The sequence below is a fragment of the Lucilia cuprina genome, chromosome 4 (assembly GCF_022045245.1).
Source record: "Lucilia cuprina isolate Lc7/37 chromosome 4, ASM2204524v1, whole genome shotgun sequence".
Lineage (NCBI taxonomy): Eukaryota > Metazoa > Arthropoda > Insecta > Diptera > Calliphoridae > Lucilia > Lucilia cuprina.
Window position 1 is genome coordinate 28,197,219 of NC_060952.1, and position 22,021 is coordinate 28,219,239.

At 28.6% G+C, this 22,021-nt stretch overlaps 2 protein-coding genes across 2 annotated transcripts; both read right to left on the bottom strand.

Moving 5' to 3' along the window:
- Positions 1-2,002: 2,002 nt before the first annotated feature.
- On the bottom strand, positions 2,003-9,613 carry LOC111689775 (endochitinase). Its single transcript, XM_023452242.2, has 6 exons — positions 9,464-9,613; positions 6,499-7,129; positions 5,824-6,439; positions 5,265-5,393; positions 2,293-2,469; positions 2,003-2,223 (listed from the first exon to the last, which is right to left on the bottom strand). The coding sequence occupies exons 1-6, from the start codon at positions 9,465-9,467 to the stop codon at positions 2,092-2,094; spliced, it is 1,689 nt and encodes a 562-aa protein (XP_023308010.2). The 5' UTR covers positions 9,468-9,613; the 3' UTR covers positions 2,003-2,091.
- Positions 9,614-12,576: 2,963 nt separating this feature from the next.
- LOC111689995 (pollen-specific leucine-rich repeat extensin-like protein 3) lies at positions 12,577-17,742 on the bottom strand. The gene is made up of 4 exons (XM_023452461.2): positions 17,567-17,742; positions 17,164-17,219; positions 13,040-13,395; positions 12,577-12,973 (listed from the first exon to the last, which is right to left on the bottom strand). Exons 1-4 carry the CDS (start codon positions 17,585-17,587, stop codon positions 12,681-12,683), a joined length of 726 nt encoding a protein of 241 aa, XP_023308229.2. The 5' UTR covers positions 17,588-17,742; the 3' UTR covers positions 12,577-12,680.
- Positions 17,743-22,021: the final 4,279 nt, after the last annotated feature.

Here is a 22,021-nt window from a genome sequence, read left to right on the forward strand (position 1 = left end):
TCATTTGATATTTTAAATATACATAAGTATGTCAATATTTTTGTTTTTCATTTAAATTAATTCTAAAAAGAAAAATATTTTCACTAACCTACTTATTTTGTAAAACACTTCTCTTTGTTTTGATGAATAGTTTTTTGTTGAATTTTATATATAAAATACTAATATTATGTAGAAAAACTTTTGACTTCTTTTCTTAAAAAAAATCGATATCTTTACTATGTATACCATTCGGTACCTTTTCTATGCAAAACTTTAAATGCATTTCCATAAAAACTTGTCGATAAGATTAACAAGTAAGACTATGCAGAATCTGTAAATAAATTTGCTCGTAAGAAACCTATTTATATCAAATTTTCTCGCTAAACTCGTATTTTTAAGCCAGTAATGGGCGTTAAAGTAATTTTTCTAGGGAATCATATATGACGGGAAGGGTCAATTATGGTTCGATGCTCATAAAATTTGCAGAAAGAATTCGGCTCATATAAAACTTATTTTATTCGAATTTCATTGCTATACTCACATTGACCATTTTCAATACCAAACAAACCTTACATATAAGGAATATTTGTGTAAGATTTCAACCTTCTAGCTCTTTCCATTCGGACTCTATCGTGCTTTTAACAGACAGACAGGCAGACGGACGGACAGACATCGCTAGATCGTCTAATAATTCAATGAGGACCCAGAATATATATACCTTTGGGTCTATGATCAATATTTCGATGTGTTACAAACGAAATAACAAAATCAATATAAACCCCATCTTTTTTGATGGTGGGTATAATAAGCACTATGAATTTTTGATTGTACATTTTGCTACTTATGACTTTATATGAAAGAAGTAGAAGATTACTTTATGGATCCAAGATGGATTCCGGTACAAGATGAAGTGCACTTGGCAGGCAGCAATATACAATTGTCAATGGAAATGATTTTGACGCTTTATTAGAAATGTGTTCATTAAGGATATGTTGGAAACCAAAGACACTGTAATAAATGATATGAGATCGCTAAGGAATCAAGGATCAGTTTTGGACTTTGATAGCAGCAAAAGTTGGAAAAAAGCTCCTCGATATATTTCCGAAAAATTCAAAGAATCTACAATTATATCTTTGCATAGTAGGTTATATTGCGGGGTATTCAAGGCCGTACACAGAGTAAAAAAACGGATAAAAGTGCCGAAATTGACACAATCTCTTGTAAATAATGAGCTTACCATGGTTGTTAATATTTAGACAACGGATATGTTAATATTTTGACAACCATCGTTGTAATTTTGAAAATTCATCGTTGTGATTTTGATAACGAATTGTTGCAATTTTGACAACGTTGCGTAGTCTGACAACATAGAGTTGTCGTACGTATGTATATATGTACTTTGACAACGGATGTTATTGAGAATGCATTTTTCCCTCTGTGTATGCCCACGAAGTAATACTAAGATTCGACAAGAAAAGGATTCTTGCAGGAGCGATAACCGAGAACCTTTCTCTCTTTGTTTTATAAATGTTTTATAAAACTTCGTACTTCTGTTTTTCTTGGAACCCTATGTGTAAACCTTTGGATATTCAATCCTTTTAAATTTAACTCTTGAAAATACTGAATAAATTAGAGTAACCTGGAATCAAAAAATGAAGAGTAAGTATTGGTCTGCATTTATTTACTCATCATCAATAAGATATGGTAAGGCTATATATGGATTTTGCCATTCTATTTGAACCAATTTGACCCACAAATCTATATACTTTTGGGATGCCAAAAGTCTGAAATGTTCTCTAGAAATATGATAATAAATACATATGGAAAATACATGGGAAAATGCTTTAAAAGTTCATAACATAAAAATACCAGTACGACATAAAAAAATTCTTTAACATTTAAAATCTGTTTACCAAGTTTCATAATTATTGATCCATAATTGATCCTCCACTTAATATAAAGTTAGCAAAATCCATTTCGTAAAAATTCTTAAGGTTTATCTAAAAAATGAATGCTACAAATCTTATATTAATATTATTTCGTTTATTTTTCTAAAATATTTGTAATTATTCGTAAAAAATTAACTTAAAATAAATGTCAACTAATAATGTCTTATGCATTATTGCGAGTACAATAGTAACGATCACTATTTTCAATCCAATCACATACATTCGAAACAGTGTGGAAAGCTAAACCTTCTTTACATTCAAACTCAATAGGTTTGCCATGTACACAGCGATAATACTAAAAAAAATAATAATAAAAACAATGTTTAATTATTATTTAACTTTACTTTCGACAACAACACTTTACCTTTCTACAATCCTGATGTGGCACGAAATCTCTGTGAGAACAATCAATATCAGGATGTTCCATTGGTTGTCCCACTTCTGGTTCATCGGTTATAGGATGCACCATGGGTACACCCTCTGTAATTGGTTTTGCCGTAGTTGTGGTAGTGGGTGGTTTTTTGGTGACTTTCATTGGTTTCTATATTAATCATAATTTTATAATGTTAAATTAATTGATTTAATAATTAAATCGATAATAGATTAAGATAAAGAGATGTTTAAATATAGAAAAATATTCAATAACGACACTTTTAAAAATAAGAACTTTTTTTGTGTATACATACATATATTAATTTAATTCAAGAATGTCATATCTGCAAAAATTAATATACATATGTAGCTTTCATACACAATTTTTAATTTAGTTGGAAAAAACTTATAAATCCAATTTAAAATTATTTATTTTTTTTTTCAAATTATAACAGTTTTGTGGCAAATGAATAATTTTTATATATCGAGGGACTATATTCAATAGTTTCTATCTAAAATAACACAAGTTTTCAGTAGAGCAAAAAAACTGTTTATTTCGCTAGTTCGTGAAGATTTTTGATTTTTTTCTTCTACAATATATTTTTACGACCATATTCGAAATCGTTATATAAAATAAATTTAAATTTTTGCATTATTTGCAAAATTATTTACAAATTTATATCAGATAGAGCTTTTTTTCTACGAAAATTTTTTCCAAACCTTCAGAGTTTTTCATTGAAATATAAATTTTTTATTTGTTTTAATATTAATAAATATTATATTTTATGCAATTTAATGAAGCAATATAAACCAAATTGTTGAAAAAGCAACAGCTTATGAGGTGTTGATCCAAAATCAATGTTATATGGTTAAAAACGGCAATAAAATTAATCAAATATGAATCATAATGAGAAATATCTCGAAAACTCTTAAACCGGTTTTAAATATTTTCGCGGATTTGTGTTCAGCATGTCCAAATTAGTAACACTTATTTTGCAACAGAAAATTATCCAAAATAATAGATTTTGAAGTAATTTTTGGATAAGATAGAGAGTTTTGCATTCAGATTTTTTTTCTTTTTTTAAGATAGAGAAATTAAAAAATAACTATAAAATTGCCAAAAAATATTTTTTCTTTTAAAGTTTATGTCACTGGTGCGGGAAAGTTTTCTGTATATTTTGCCATCAAAATCTTATTTTCATGAAAATGACAGATAGAGACTATTGAATATCGTCCCTCGATATGTACTAGTGTTGATTTTATTTAAGAAAATATATTTATCAAAATTTAAATTTTTATTAAATGTACTATTAATAGTTTATTTATCGCATATTTTTTTAATTTTACACTACTGTCGATCTGTTTGAAACTTGTAATATACATATATACAAATATGTATAAATATGTTTGATCAGAAATTTACCATTATATCGTTAATATCTATGATATAATTAATATTGAGATTGATTTAAATTTTTTATTTAAACAAACATTTCTTTGAATTATATTGTCATGTTGTGTCTAAAATGTTTTGCCGTTCTACGTTTTATATATGGTACACTTTTTGACAATAAATTAAATATATACAAAATAAATTATAGTGATATTAAAAATTGTTGACTAATTATTTATAGTATAGCCATTTTTAATAGGCTTCGTCTACGAAGATCATGTACCAAATTTCATTGAATTATTTCCAAAATTGCGGCGTGTAGTTTGATTACGAAGTTTACAAGCCCTATTCGGAGGTTCAGTTGTATGAGGGCTAAGTAAAATAATGGACCGATCTTAAAAATTTTCAATAAGCTTCATCACTGGGACAGTAGAATTTCAAACTTCATCGAATTATCTTTAAAATTGCGACCTGTAGTTTGACAGACGGGCATAGCTAAATGGACTCAGAACATAATGTCCATTAGATATTAAAAAAAAGTATTTAACAAAATTATATATTCGACGATAACATATCATCCAATTTAAAGCCAAATCCAAATATCTATGGAGCCAAGTTATACTATTCATTGGACTGATTGCCGTTCTCAATTCATTCGCTAAGTATTGTCCAAAAACATGTCTTATCATGCGATTATTTCCGAAAATTCTAAGATAAGTTTAAAACTGTTTAGGAACAAGAAGTAAAATTTAGTCGGGCATGGCTGACCTAAACCAGAGGATATTTTAGAAATTATTTCTTTTTCATATAAATACATTCATTTTGTATTTATCTTATTAACGATATATTTAAGCAATTGATAAAAATTTTTATAAAAAAATTAATTTTCTAAAAAAGGCTTATATGATAATTAGGTCAAATATGGGCCGATCCTCGAGAAATGGGGGGAGAGAGTAGTTTAATATAAAATTAGTTATGATGAATTTCATTGCGATAAAAGTCAAGTAAATTTTGCACGTTAAAGGTAGTTTTTAAAAAGGGGGTTTGTATGGGGGCTACGATCAAATATCATTTATGACCATACTACTTAGTTGTACTAATTTTTGGAAAGATAGTATGTTTGACCTAACTATAAGCTTAAAACACCAATTTGGAAGGCTTGGTTGTATGGTGGTTAGGTGAAATAGACCGATTTCAAGCAGTTTTAATAGGATCCGTGCTTTTTTCGCATGTATGGTTCAAATTTTATAAAAATGTCTTAAAAATGTCAGTCTGTAGATTCAGAAAGTGATTGTGAGTCCAATCTCAGAACAGGTATATGAATTAGAAGTCGGTACTTTGAATAAACCAATGTTATACAAACAGCCAAAATGTTTAAAATAATATCGGTTTTTTATGTTACACGTTTTAATATTGTGTCAAACTCATTTTATGGAGTTATGAAGTATTTACGACTTTAACCGACAGCCCTATGTCTGACAATTTTTGCAGAATCAGATAATTATCATAAAAAATTAGTTTAAGTTTCAAATAAAAAGTCGTCTACCAAATGATATGTACTAAATATTTACCTTTGTTGTTGCTGGTGCTGAGGGTCTTTTTGTTGTGACAGGTTTAGGTTTTCTTGTTGTAGTTTCTAAAACAACCACACTGCCTTCATCAGGGTTTGGTGGTGTTGCTGGCGGTTTAGCCCATTCAGGCTAAAAAGTAAAATAATCAAATTGAAAATAAATTATCAAAGATAAAACTATAAAAATAATTATTAAGATTTACACTATTTATTGTACATTATACCCAGCAAAAACATGGTGATGACTTTGTACTTACACAACAATTTATTTTTAAATGACTACTACATACCGTCTGCAATACTTAGAAGCAGTCTAATAACTACTTACAAATAATATAAATGGTATTATGTAAGAAAATTTTAGCATTTTAACCCGTATATTTTATTTTATATAGGTTTTTGCTGGGTTTATATATTACATTAGGGTTGCTACAAATAAAATTTATCAAAATTTGTTTTAATTAAAAAATATGTTTACCAAATATTTACCAACAAGCTTTTGCTTCTTGTTGCTTATTTTTAAAATTCGTACACTATTTACTTAACAAATCACAACTTACCCTAGGTGTGGTCTCTCTTGTTGGTTCAGGCACATTATAATTTCTCATACTATCGTGGATAATATGCATAAGTGCATTTTCGCGGCCACACAAACCATGAAAATCATCCATATCAATAGCCCAAACCATAGCACCGGCATAACCTTTCTGCTTAATATAGTCCATTTTGATTTGAACCGATTGTTCATTTTCATAACCAACCCATTGGGTATCACGATAAGTGTATGGCACCTTGCCCTCTTCATCCCACTCAACAGTCCATCCATTAGACTTATCCTTAACTTCAGTACAGATTTCGTAGTAAGCCAAAAAACCACTAGCGTTTGTGTAGGGGCCTGGAGCACCACCACCAGCCTCTTTGTTAATATAAGTGCCCATATTGTAGTTTTTGTTGGAACTACTTAAAGTATAAGTTCTACCATAGAGTGGCACGCCTACAACTAGTTTATTGGCCGGACAGCCCATTTCTTCCCACAAGGCCAAACCATCGTTAACATTCAGTTTTTCATAGGCATATTGATCATGTTTACGTTTGTAGAGAGGACTATGTGTATCGGCAAAACCAGCCCAATTACCACGTAAATCATAAGTCATGGCATGTATAGCATCTAAAAGTCTACCCAAGAAATTCAATAAAACTGCTCTTCATTATTTAAATAGAAAAAATAATCTTACTCGCATAACTCTGGCACATGATAACCTTCTTGCAAACGGAATTTTGCCACGGGAACAGCCATGGTAATCTCCCAACCCTTACCCTCTCGCTCGAAAGCACGACGCAATTCTTGTACATAATACAAAAACTTATCCTTATCACCATAAGTACCACCACGATCTGTAGCTCCGGGATACTCCCAATCCAAATCGAAACCATCAAAATCATATTTCTTCATAAAGTTCACTATACTGCGTATGAAACTAAGACGACGTTCTCGTACCGCCACCATCTGTGAATATTTAGAACCACCTTCAGCCCAACCGCCGACAGCGATTTGTAACTTTAGATTGGGATGAGTTTGACGTAATTGTGTAAAATTACGGAAACCATTATCCTCTATATCTAATGCTGGATCAATAACAAGTACTTCCCATGACTTGTCATCGACACCAATAAATGAGTAGACAAGATGTGTACACAAATCGGTGGGTATATCTTCGATGCCATAACGTCCCAGTCCCGGTCGATAAACAGCCCAGTTACTAAAGTAACAAACTATACGTGCTGGTTGATTGGTGGCTTTTGCTGGGGCAACTGTTAGAACTATGCCCAACAGCAATAGAGGTATAAGTGTAATAAGGCTTCTAGCTAAAAGGGTAGGGATAGTAAGAGAAAGTTGTTTTTAAAATATACACAATGTTATTATTACAAATGCATCACAATATTTCAAATACTTTCATACTTATGAGTACATAATACGACGTATTTAATCTTTTGTAATAATTCTTAATATGATTATTCAAATTTTTATATATTATTCCACATAATAATTAATTTACAATAACTTTAACACCAACATTGTGTATTTTTTACAATTTTATAATTTTCTGACTGACGTTGCAGGCATTCAGATTCAATTGAATCTAAAGTCCGGCATAATCCAAAAAAGTCGTTTTGAGAAAAATTACGTTACTTGACATTTTTGTATTTAAATTAAATTCATATAGCACAATTCCTATCTGAATTGAAATGTAATTTTTATTTACTTATCTCATTTTCGAGAATACGTGAGTTTTAGTTTACAACAAAATACGATCTTACACCAAAAATAATAGTCGTGTTGTATATAAACGATTTTTTTATGACAGATTTTTTGTGGAACTTGACTTTTAAACCTCACGAGCGGCCATCGCTAGACTTAAAATATTTTGGGAATCATCATAAAACAAAGCAAGGTAAATTTTTCATAAAATAATAAATGTAATGGGCAAATTGCGAAATTTTTAAATTTTTTCAAAGTATTTATTTAAATAAGTTATCTTTACGGAGTCCAAACAAAGTGTAAAAAAAGCAAAATGATACAAATCGTAATCAAATTAACAAAAAATGATTGTTAAAATGATATCCGGGTTTTATTAAAATTTTGTACACATCCATTGTTTAAGAAACACTTGGAAAATTTCTTTAAATTATTTAAATATTATTTAGTTTTCAAACGATTTAAATGAGAAAAAAATATATAAGTCCCCAATTTATTGTGGCATAGAAAAATCTAAATTAATCCTAATACGTTAATATATTTTTAATATTTTAATTAAAATCCGAGAAATTTTTTGATTTAAAAACTATCCGTACATTTTTTGTCAACGGATGTTATTAAAAAATTATAAACACTTTGGTGTCAATTTGTGGATATCTCTGAAAACTTTTAAATAAGAAATGAGGATGTATACACATCAAATCCGAAGAAATACATCTAGGCCTCTATCAGGCCTGTTGTTCGCTCCTTAACCAGTCTCACAGGTGGGAATCGAACCCACTAACTCCGGTCTACCAGACTAGAACACTAACCTTCCGGAATCCACAACTTTTAAATTAACTTTACAAAATGTTTAAAAGTTTGATATAATAATTTTGAAAATACCTGCTGAAGGGGTTTTCAGACTTAAACGTTATCTAGTGAAGATAGAATCGTATATTTACAGAAATGGGAAACTGAATATTCCCGAAAAGCAAACATTTTATTATTAACCCTTTAGATATGATGATAATTATGTAAACCCTGAAGAAGTTAAAATTTTAACAAAATAATTATGCCAATAATAGTTCTGATTACAAGCGTTCATTAAAAATATGATATCACAATTACAAAAAGATCGCGTGTATGTACTTTTTTAAACAAATTTTGATACATATAAAATTTGCAGCGAAAACTTTAAACTATTTAATACGGAAGAACAATTTAATTTATCACATCAAAAAATGTTGTCTTTAAAAATTTACAGTAAATATGAAAATAAATTTGTTTTTCTTATGATTTGTTATTTTATTAACACTTTTATTTTATTAACATTTTTTTATTAAATTAAAGTTCACAAACCCCATAGTGCGTATAAACAACATGTATACGTTCCAACGTAACTACTTAAGTACGTATAAGTATAAATGTGTCTTTGACGTTGCCAAAAGTGGGAAGAAATCAAAAAACAAAACAACAATACAACCGAATTATTTAAAAATGAAAATACGTTACTAGAATATTAAATGCACTTATTAACACTTAACTTAAAACAAACACAAATATTATTGAAATTTTTTCTTGGCGACCCGAAAAATTTATTTTGAATTTAGAAAACTTTTTTTCTCTCTCTTTCTCGCGGCATTTTAAATATATTTCTTGATGTTATTTCTGTCATATTGTCAAACATTTTATTGCATTTTTTTCGGTGTTTGATTTGAGGATTAAAAGAAATGCATATTTTGGTGTATAAATTGTTATTTATTCGTAGCACTCATAAGTATGTGTTTATAATTTTGTGATGCACTTTATTTCTTTGAATTTAAACAAATTGAAAAAAAAACATAAAGTTCAATAACCAACGGGTGTTTCAGTAATACAAATAGTTTTCTTCTTTTGTTTGTAAAATTGTTATTTTTTTAATTTTTTAAACACAATTTCTTTCTTAGTTTTAATTTTCTTACCCATGTTGACTATGAGCGATCTTCTTTCACTGAATGTTTGGTTTCAAATAACTTTAGTTATTTATAAAACTCAGGCTTTTATATGACGGTTTATAATAAAAAAAGTAACGTAAAAAATTAAAGCAAAGTGGGTGCGTGCTATAGACGTTACAAATTTTTAACGCTTATTAAATGATTCTTTATTTTAGTCACTTTGTTTATCAACAGTTTTAAGTGACAGAGTTTGGCAGAGATTCAAAGTGATAATTTGTTGTTTTATTATTACATATTAAATTAAAATCGGTAGATAGATAAAAATATACTTAAAAATCGTATTTGATTTACAAGACTTAAGAGTCAGTTAAAAGGCAGCGGAAATCTTTGTTTCATTATTACAGGTGCTCCGTTGTTGACACCTGACTATATTTCTACTATGTCGGCTCTTAGGCTTAAAGCGTAGGTCGCAGAAATATGATCGTTTCTGTCAAGAATGTATTGATAACACTTTCTAAATCAGAATGTAAGTATATAAGAGAGAACTAGGTTGCCAATTATGTCCTTTGGAACGACCTCTGTCTATAAAAAAAACTGTTAAGGTTACTGGATCGGAATTTTTTTGGGATGAGGTTGGTCTAATACTGCTCATCCGATTTCCTAAAAACTGCATTGTTTTTCAATTTAAAATTTACTTCATCGGTTTCATATGACTGCGAGAACTGTCTCTCTTAAGGCACGATTCATATCAGGGATGGCAAATGGAATTTTCAAGTTGTACAAAACCGAATTTAAAAGGGTACTTTTTTGTGTCAGATTTTAAAAAATCTATATTTTTTCAAAATTTACTATTAGTAAACTAATCAATATTTCCAGTATATAAGTCAATGTACTAGTCTAATGACAAGAAAATAAACTATTCCATAAAAGAGATAGGCGATTAGTCTATAACAAGACAATAAACTAGTATTTAGAGTTTTTATACTAGTCCAAAGACTAATTCTAGTTAAAGGTGCTTAAAAACTAAAGATTATTCATTAGACAAGTAAATATTTAAGACCATTTAGTCAATTGACTGGTCTATTTACTATAGACTTGAGGATTGAGTAATCTACAAACTAGACAGAATACTTGTCTAAAGATTATTGTCCAATCTAAAGAATAGCCCATATATTACTACAAAGAATAGATAACCAATTGGAAAAAAATAAAACTATAAAGTACTTTCTTTTTTTAAATGTTGTCTGGTTATAATCTATTCTAGGATTTATTGCAATATCGAAGTGTATTAAAAATTTGATCGAAGTCAATAGTTCTTTAAATTTTGTGTTTAAAATATAATTTTTAATAATTTCATATTTTAATATTGTACAAAATGGGTCATTGTTGTATCATTGTACTGTTTAAGATTGAGTTGTACCAAAAAAAAAAAAAAACAATTCTACCAATTTTGCCAACCCTGATTCATATACATAAGTATGAAAGATATTGTCAATTGTTCCAACGATTCTCGACACTCTTTCGAATTAAATTCGTGCAAATTAACGCGACAGAAATACCGAAACTCAAGTGGTTACAATTATTGCAGACGGATCGGCATAACACCATTTATTTGCTTTACTCGATCTACAATATAGGAGCGCAGACTGATAGGTCTTGGTACTAGCCCTTATACTTAAAATGGAATGTATCAAGGATGGGTTATATATAAAAGTATGTGCTAAATTTTATCAAATTATCTTGAAAATTGCGAGCCGCTCAATGTTTACATGGACACACAGACGGACATAACTAAATCGATTCAGAATTCAGTTTCTGGTATATTTTAAGGTTGGATCATTAAAACTTTCTCCACTATAGTAGTGTTGGGTATAAAAAGCGATAAACATCTAAATAAGGAAATAATTCCTTTTAATATCTGCTATTATAGTAATACAATAAGTAACATAATATTAATATAACTACTTGCGTATTCAAGGGGTTTCCAGAAAAATGTTTTCTTTGTTTAGTTTTAAATTGTTTTTAAGCATTTCCGATTCCTTTAGAATTTACATATATCCCTCTTATAACTTTACTTGAAGAATCTTCTAAACAATAACATTTATTTTTCAATACCCTGTATAATGTTTCAATATTATTTACTCTTTATTGTTTAAATTTAACATTTAAAAAGTATTATATATTAGAACTTGATATTAAAGAAACTGGATTTGTATTTGTTTCATTTCGTTTCAATTCAAATATTTTTTGTTGATTTTTTTTTCAATTTGCATTTCATTAAAACGGTTTTATTTATAAAAAAGTGGGCTGGAACATCTTCACCAATCAGTTCGATAACCCAATTACTAAATTATATTTATATTTTTCATACTTCTGTAATGGTTGAATACAAATAAAATATATTATTAACTTATTTAAAACTGCATAACTGTAAAAATATATAATTAGTTGGAGACCAGAGGCGTATTTAACTACATGAAAGGGGTAAAAACATATATTTTTCATTGCATATATTTTTGTGGGGGTTGTAAAGAAAAATAAGTAAAAAAGTACAACGCTGGATCATTAAATTTATTATACCAACTATAAGTATATATAAATTGATTTCCGAAAGGTGTTATTTTCAGGGTTCGAGTCACAGAAAAATCGATTTCAATGGAATTTTTTTTAAATTTTTTATTTTGGGGTCTTCATCTTCCCGTATAATAAAAAAAGAAGACATTATTGTTTCCGAACATAATACTGAGTTTAAGTTCCAGACTTTTCTTCTAATAAATAGTTCGGAGCTAAAACTTTATTCAATTTTTTTAATCATACTACCCCATGCTAAAGGGATATAAAATTTTCTATAATTTTATAGATTTTAATACGTATATTCTAGCCAGATCTATGAACCTGAATAAATTATACACTCTTCTCTACGTATCAAATGCTATTCTAATAATAGAAAAATCCTTTCACTTCCGGAATTTCTCATTCTTATAAGACATATTATATTCCCAGACTTTTAATATAAAAATACGTATTTTTCTTCCGTCATAAGATGTTTCTTTATAAGTACGTATTAAAATTTTATTAAATAAATCGATGTTGTTTTGCAAGATTTTGTTTAAATTAATATTTACATATTGCTATCACAATTGAATAAAATTAATAAATTTATTATATTATTTAATAAATCTATAAAATACTTGTTTATACAATTTCTGATAATACATATAATAAAAAGAGTAATTAATTGTCATTAATCACGACCGAAACGTACATCAATATCGTAAATTAATTTATCATCAGCAGCTGTGGAAGAAGCTTGAACCGATGATGGTGTGGTAAGCACTGTGGGTCTTTTAGTGGTTAATTTAGGAGCAACATAAACAGCCGGTGTGGTTAAAGGCGGCTGTTGAACTATAAATGGTCGAGGTGTCGTTAAGGGAGGCTGTTGTACAATGAAACGTTTGGGTGTAGTTGCTGGCAAAATCCAAGGATTTATAAAATCTTTGTCATAGACCGGTGGTGGTGGAAATCGTCTTGGAGGTTCTAAAAAGTAATCATTAGCTTTATTTTTAAAATATGTTTAACAATTAAATAAAACTTTAAATTTACCATGTGGTGGACTATAAGGAGAACCATGTGGATGATCATGATAAGAACCTGGTGGATGACCATGCGGATAACCTTGTTTCTTAGCTTGTCCCGGTGGTATGCCATGAGGATGATGTGGATGCGCAGAATGAAATATTTCACCACTAAACTCTTCCGATGAGTCCGGGTAATGATATCCATCTGAAAGACCAAAGGCGTGTGGTGGTAGTTTTCGTTTTCCATTACCCCTTCCATGTCCACGACCTTTTGTCTGATGTTTATAACGTATTTGCGGTGAAACATAAAATTCTGAACTAGGCCAAAAATTCGAATAGCTTGAAGATGCATCGGCAACCAGATCATATTCGGGATTTATGCTAAAATTGACATTTTCCATACTATTTAATATAAATACTATATTAAGCTAGTTTCAAACCTTTTGTCTTATCTGTTTTATATACGTATTTTAAATCAAGCAAGTCCGAATACCAAGACATTGTATTTAGAACTTGTATTGTCAATTCAATATTAAGGATGTTTAAGTTAAGTTGTTTAAAAATATCAAAGTAAAATTTGCGATTGAATATATAAAAACATTAAATTTTCAATATTTTTCAACTACCACAAACATTTCTAATACGATTTTAAAACACCGCTCAAAGGCCTATCACATGAAGTCAAATAGTTTCATAAAAAAATTCTTAGAATGAAGTTTTTTGTAGTTTAACTACATATTATTGATATTTCAGAAAATATATTATTGGAGATCTAAATACATAAAACTAACATATTAAAAGTTCACGATATGAATGTTACTTGTATTATTTTTCATTCGAATTTTCCATTAAATCGGCAGAGTAGGTTCTTACGTATGTATGTATATACCCACCATCAAATTATATATTTAAGAGCATTTTAACTGAGTATAGGTCAGTAGTAGTATGCAGATTATATCGAATTTTGAATACTTTCTCGGAACAAATCATTTAATAAAATTTTCATGAAATAATTTTCTGAAAAAAAGTGTTGTGTGGGGGCTAGTCTTAAATGTGAACCGATATTCTCCAAACTATGCATATATTTATTGTTATATGAACTATATTCTGGTTGGACAATTGTTTGAATAGTAGAAGGAGCCGTGGACCGATATTTCTAATAGTTAAAACCATACATTTCTGATTAAATAAAATATTTGAGGATTTCCCTTTCCTTTGATAGGTCCTAATTATGTTTAGTGGGTAGGGTTACATCTTAATAGAATTTCACTTCATATTCATCAATATCCATTATATTTTAACAGAGCTAAGATATGTGCAATTTTTAGCTTTGGTTCCGTAAAAAAATAAATTATACTCTTAGAAAGCAGATTTGTAAGGCAAAGAGCAGTTGCTATGGCCTACACTTGTTATGAATAATTACATGATTTTTGTATGGGATTGGAGTTAAAAATTATAAATATACAAAAATTAGGTGATTTTAGAGCTGTTGGGAAGCAAATTTGTACACCACAAACAATAGTTGCTGAATATATGGCTTCCAAGATCTTTTTTTGTAAGGCAATCATTTAAATATGCCATTGAGGAAGGACAACTACTACTATTACTGCTAAAATACCAACACCGAAAAAAGTTTAAATATCGATACCGCTGTCTTTTCACCGTTTTGTATCGTTTGCCAAACTGCATAAATCTTTTTCGTTTTCATCAACATCTTTTTTTTTAAACAGAGCGAAACTAATTTTTCCAATTATTAACCCACTTTATGAAAATTCCTTTCTATACCCTTCGCCTTCGTGAGAAGGGTATATATAAGATTGTTTATTCCGTTTCTATAATATAATTTTCCGACCCTATAAAGTATATATATTCTGGATCCTTATATGTCCTATGTCCGTCTGTCTGTTGAAATCAATTTTCTGAAGACTCCAGATATCTTCGAGATCCAAATCTTCAATGATTCTGTCAGACATGCTTTCGAAAAGTTTCCTATTGAAAATCAGCAAAATCGATCAATAAATAACTGAGATATGGGTAAAAATCTGAGACTACCTCTGAAAATTTCCTCAACAAATTATAAATAAAAGCATAAAAACAACAAGGAGATAAAGCAGTATTATGTTGGTAATACAGCTCATATTTGTTTGAGGGCGATAATACAGTTTAACGGTGGTAGTACAGTACAACGGTTAATATTTCTTTCTGCTACAGTTTATATTTGTTTGTGTATGTTATGTATGACATGTGTGCAGAGATACAAAATAAATAAAAACTGTAAAACATACTTGGTGAAGGGCATATAAGATTCGTCACAGCCGAATATAAAAAAATCTGACTTGTTTTTCATTCATATTCATAACCTAAGAACAGTTAGGTTAGGTTAATAGGAGGATGTTTACTACATCAAATCCAAAAAAATACACCTATGCCACTATAGGGCCTGTTGTGCGCTCCTTTTCATGAACAAAAACTAAGAGATAAGTCGGGAATTTGAAGCATCTTGCACAAAATCGTTATTGGTAAATTTTATTAAACTAACGATATTTTTCAAAAATAACGTTTTATATTTAAAAATAGAACCTGTTTTGACGCTTACAAAACTTGCCAAAAAAATACATGCATTTTGATTCGATAGCACCTGGAGCTCATGGATAATATGTACTATTTGTTCTGATGTTTGTAACCCACAATAATATTTGTTGAAGTATAATTTGTCTTCTGATATTTTATAAATTTTGTAACAATTTCTAACCAATAATATTTTAACACGTTGGCATAAATGACAACTATATATTTTTTAAATTCTTTAAATTTTTTAACAATAAATTATTATATGTATTTAGTTTCATCATATTAATAACATAATTATTAAAATTTATTTTCGAGCAATACTGGTGGAACTTAAAGACCCTTTAGGAAATGCAACTAGTACCAAACTAGTATTATACTAGTACCAAAATCACTATTACTAGTTCCCAACGGTAAACTTTCCAATACCATCTTAATTCTAAAATTAACTACACTGAAAATAATCCATGCTCAACTTTACGAAAACAAATTTCGTAACTTCTATTTTCGTAAAATTTACAAAAATTTAATGTATAATACGAAATATTATTTAACAAAACCCTTTTCTATTTTTACGAAAGTACGAAAACCTTTCGTAATATTTTTTTCTTAAATTTTAGCGAAATTAAACATAATGATATTAATTATAATATGATTAAATAAAACTACATTTTTATAAAATTTAAGAAAAAGTATAATATTATTCTCGAATTATTTTCATAAAAAAATGAAAATTCGTGTGGAGAATAATTTTGAACTAAAATTATAAAATTTATTTTAAAATGAACAAAAATGTTTAATTAAATTCATATTTCGTAAATTTTACCATATTTATTTAAAATTCCCTTTTTTTCAATTTATGTAAATTAATTCAAGAATATTTTGCATTATACTAAAAAATTTCGTACAATTTCGTATATATTACGAAAAAATTTCGTGGTGCGAAACAACGACCGATTCGTACAATGTACGACATTTTTCGTATATATTAGGCATGGATTTTATTCAGTGTAACTTATCCTTTGATTTGAAAGGATATTTTTGAAAATATTTTTGAAATTTTATAAATTTATTTTTTTAATAAATGTCAAAAAAATCTAGTATTTTTTTACTTAAACTCTCACCGAATTTGTACTACATAGTGTATGCTTTTCTAGTATTAGTACTAGTTGAATTAAGACAATAATCGCTTCATTTCCTGCAGGGGAAATGCACAAAGTGCGCATCTGCGTGAGCGTCAGCGAGTTAATAGAAAACTTTTTTCTTTTTTAAATCTAAAGATTTATTAAATGTTATAAAGAAAAGCAAAATTCCAGGAAATTAACAAGTTAAAGATTTACCGCCTTATGCAAAAACGATTATTAAGTTAACAACGGTTATTAAAACCTGTTTTTATATGGAAAAAGTGTGTAGTAAACCATTGTTAACTTTAATAATCGTTTTTGCATAAGGCCTTTAATAACAGTTAAACATTGTTACAAATTAAAGTGAAAACGATCAATCAAAATCCAAGCCTAATGAATTCCAATATTTATAGCAAACAAAGACAAAAGGATTAGCTTTATATACTCATCTGCTTACTTATAATCGAATAATGATTTCCCATTGAGTCTTTGTGTTATTACACAAAATATTAACTGAAATGAAATTAAAAAGAACAGAAGAAAGAAAGATAAAACACAATAACTTTATTAAATATGCAGCGAATTCACATAATTTATTTATTTTGTTTTTAAACATGTATGTATTTATTAATTTTTTCTTTTTATAAAATTTAAATACGCATATGATTAAACGAGTTTTGTTTAAAATACAAAAGTCATTTCATGAGTAATTTATTTTTGGACAAGTTTGTGTCTTTAGTCTTTTGTTTTTTTTAAGGGCTTCTTTTCATTAATAATAATTTTAATTTGAAAACTTTATTAAAATTTTTGCACAAAATTTTATATTATTAACTTTCTATTTAAATAGTAATATTTATTACCATTATTAAATATTTATACATTGTAATTTTTGTTTTATTTTAATTATATTTCTTTTTTTAATTTAATTGTATTTTTTTTTATTATTATTTTTTTATAAAATTCTTTAAGTTTAATTAACGTTTATTAAAACGGTGTGTTCGTTCCCGTTTATTGCGTTTTGTTGACTAAACTTATTTAATATTTTTGTCTGTTTTGACTAAAATAAAAATCTCAAACTTATTCATCTCTCATCATATCATACTGTGCACAAGTGACGGGTTTGAGTTTTTAAAAAATTATTTAACCCATTTTTGACTAATCATTGATTGGCTTGTCTAATGCTTAAGAGTTATTTATTTTTTTCTGTTGGAAAAAAATTAGCCAATTGTTGTATCATTTGAACTTGAGACTATTATTGTTATTGATTAAGGTAATTAAAACTGAATTGAGTTTGCGTTAAAATGTTAAACTTGAACATAAATAATTTCTTAAAATCACAACAAATGAAAAGTGAAATATTTATTACACAATTTCGTGTTAATTATATTGAGGTTGTAACATTAGGTACGTGCTGTTTGTATTCATGTACACTAAAGTTTTTAAATAAAAAATATTTAAAAATATTTCTCCAAAAGGGGTTAATATTTGTTTATTCATTTTTTACACTGTTTTAATTTGTATTTCAATTTATATTAACATAAACTTGAATTAAAACCAAGATGCTGCTTAATAGTGTTTATAACTAATATTGGCTTTTTCATATTTATTTTTAATAAAGAGAATTTATTTATGCAATTTTTTTGTTTTAAATAAAATGTTAAAAAAATAGAAACAGGTATCAACTAACCACAATAATAAATTCTCAAAATAGATGGGAAAAAAGTAACAATCATATTATATTATTATTAATAAAAACCAAAATTGGGTAAATAAAACTCCCAATTAAAACAAAAAAAATCATTTATAATTTCTTAGAAAAGAAATACTTTCAAAGTCATGGAAAATTTAAAAAAATAATTGTTAAATATATTTTGTAATTAAAAAATAAAATGAAAAGAACTAAATTTTTGGCAATATATTTTGGGATATTTTATCATTAAATAATACAATGATATGTTTAGCATTGAACTTTAGTTCAAGTTTCTAACAGTAAGAGTACATATTTAACATTTTTTAGATAATTGTTTTTATTTTTGTTTAAATTTTTGCTTTTTAAGAAATGATACTTGGATTGTTGGAGTGTATTGTTTTAAGAAAATGTTGATACTTTTTCAATAAAACTTAATAACTGCAAAAAAAACTTCCTTACGTTTTAACAGAAATACGATTGATTTTTGTATTTAAAAGAACAATGGGTTCAATAGTTTTTTAATTTATAAATTTTTAAAAATATTTAACTTTATTGTTAACAAAAATTGCAAATTCATGATTGAATGTTGATACTCAACACTATAGTGGGGAAGGTTTGATGCGTTTATGCTGGTGTTTGTTACTATTAATATTATTGGCCATACACCCACTTTAAAGTAAACCGATCGAAACAATAAGACCTCCCGAATAGAGCTTTTTGTGCCATAATTTAGTCAAATATAATAGTATCTCTTCAATAGTGGGAACAACAAAGTTTTAAATATGTAAAAATAATGATCGGCACATATTTAATCGTAATCTCCAAACCCCTTCCAAAATTTGCCTTAAAACACCCAGATTTCCGAACGAAAAAAATAGTCAATAGTCCCTAAATAGGGATTCAATTCTAAAAAATTACGAAATGTAGTCACCATTCAAACAAACTTTTGTGATCAAGTCATCTCAAAAATAGTTTCTGGGATCAGTGATCTCTTCAAACTTAGATCGAACATTTAAATTTCGAATGTCTGTGATTCTCTCAGTGGAAGAAGAAGCAAAAACAATTTTAATCCAGTAAAAAATTTGTTAAAGACCTGTACTAACTTTAAAATTTTTTATGCGAAGTATTGTGTTAGAAATATAGAGAAATAGGTTGTGAGAAAGAGGATAAAGGGAAGTAGTCTTAGTGGACATTTGATTTAAATTCTTTTATATCGAAAGTTGCAGGGAATAGTTCAGCAGGAAGTTTATTTTACACACGAACATTGTGGCTGAAGAATGAATTTTTCCTGTATTCTGTTGTGCGATCCACTGGCCAATCTACCACAAATGGGTGTGTTCTTGAAGAAAGAGGTGTGTTTTGCAAGAATATACGGGTATTTGCAACACGTTCACTAATTTCAGGGGAACACATTTCGTAGAGTTCGATACCTTACTGTCACTGATAAGACCTCTCATGTATGCAGTCGAGTTGTATTCCATTTTCGGTGGATAATGTCGAAGAACTTTACGTGAGTACCTGGCATGTTGCCATATCTCACGGTGGTACTTTTTTAACCACTGGGCGAGTAAAAAGTAAACAACTCACCACTGCCGCTTCGTGTATCTTACACGCAGGTTGCAATTTTTGTACATGGATATATCGGTCCATGTACAAGCACTTTGCTCAAGTACTTTAGCTATCTAATCTCTGATCATTGCTGCCCCGTTGCTTAACTTCCGAGAAGTAAAACATCACTTCCGTTCACAACCACGCAGATGGGATGGCCTATGTTCGTTTGGCAACAACACCTAGAGACGTAACCGGTAGACCGAAGTACGAATAAGCCGAGACTTTGTTCTTACTCACGGGGACACACTGTGGTAAATCTCTCTGAACATATCTGGACAGGGAAGGAAAATTCAATGTTATCATTTGTATATGATACCTTTCATCTATCATCAGAAAACCCAGCACACATCTCATCTATCCGATACATTCATAAGAGAAAAACATACGACACATTTATTATAGGTAGACAGGTGGGTGAGACCCGCCGTACCCCACATTCATCCCGTACCATTCCTCTGTGGAGTATCTGTTGTTTCGGCAACAGCACCGAGCTTAAGTATCCCGAAATACTGACTTTACCTTACATCAGTCTTTTAACCGCAACTCACTCTTCCCTCAAATTTGGGTTTAACCACAGCCACTACAAGGATCCCGAGGGAACCTCAAACAACTGGCCAGCCAGGACATAGTCTTGCGGGCAACTAGTACCCGTAAGCGATTCATTCATATTGCGCCTCATTGCACCAATCTCTAGAGGGCCTATTATAGAGTGACCTTTACGAAAGCGGTTGTTAAGTAAATTGTTGGTCTCTAACTACTTGCCAAGATGGAAATTGTCCAACATTACACATAGTTTTTCTGTGTAAAAACAATTATTTTATGCAAACAAAGCAGTAGCGGTTCTGCGAACCAATGAACAAAAAGATCCGATTCGTATTGTGTGTATTGCATGTTTTTTTTTTGTATAAATCAAAATAAATTTTTAATTCCTTACTTATAAGTACTTATTTAAGTTGTTATTTGTAAGCGGTAAGGTAAGGTACGTAGTTGACTGTAATGTCATCACTGTGTTAATATAATGAGTTAAAATACTAATGAACAATTAGTATTCCACCAGCAGAAATGGTTTTAGAATTTTATGTTTTTCACAGCTCAAAACATAATGTAACTTTGAGGTTAAACGACAGTACGATGCTGATGCTGACAATATATAATAGAAAAGTTACACAAAGTAATGCGCCTTAAAGTGAGACGCAATTATATCGAAGGCCAGACTATAAACACAAGTCTGTTCTACAACTCGGATCCATTCTTGCAAAAAATTTACTATTTTGTAAACTTTTTTTAATAATATTAAAAATTTTAAATATGTGAAGAAACAAGAAATTTTGGTGTAACATCGATTTAAAATTATAAAATAGTTTTAAGTTTTAACTAAGGTCACTAAAGGCAAATACATATTTACACATAAAGGCTTAACTACAGGTTTTAACAAAATTTCCTTTAAAGTTGTTTAAAGCTTCATTATGAAGTATAAACTATAAACACATAGATATACATACATATGTATACCTATACATGCATATGTACATATGTACATATGCATGTGTAACTTAATTAAAATCTAAAGACCGTATTCATAAACAAATTTTAATTTTATAAACAGTTTATAAATAAAATTTTGTCTAGAAATGTTGTTTTATAAACTTTTTGTAAAATAAAACGTTGTTTATGAACAAGGAGGTAAATATTTATAGAAATATGGTCTTAAAACATTGACAAGTTTTTTGTAAACTTAGTAATAACATTTACATTTCAGAAAAATTTAAACAAATAACAAAATATTCTTGAATATATCAGAACATTTGGCGCACGCATAAAATTACAAATTAAAATTTCATTACACATTTAGAATAAAAATAACATTTGAATTAAAAACAATTTATTTAGATCAGGAACCGGAACAAAAGAATAAAAACATATTAAATTATAATTAACTACAAAGAGTATTTTAAAAAGGGGTGTTTTTGTAAATCTGTGCTGTTTTATACTAACTTATATTAGTTAAAATGTG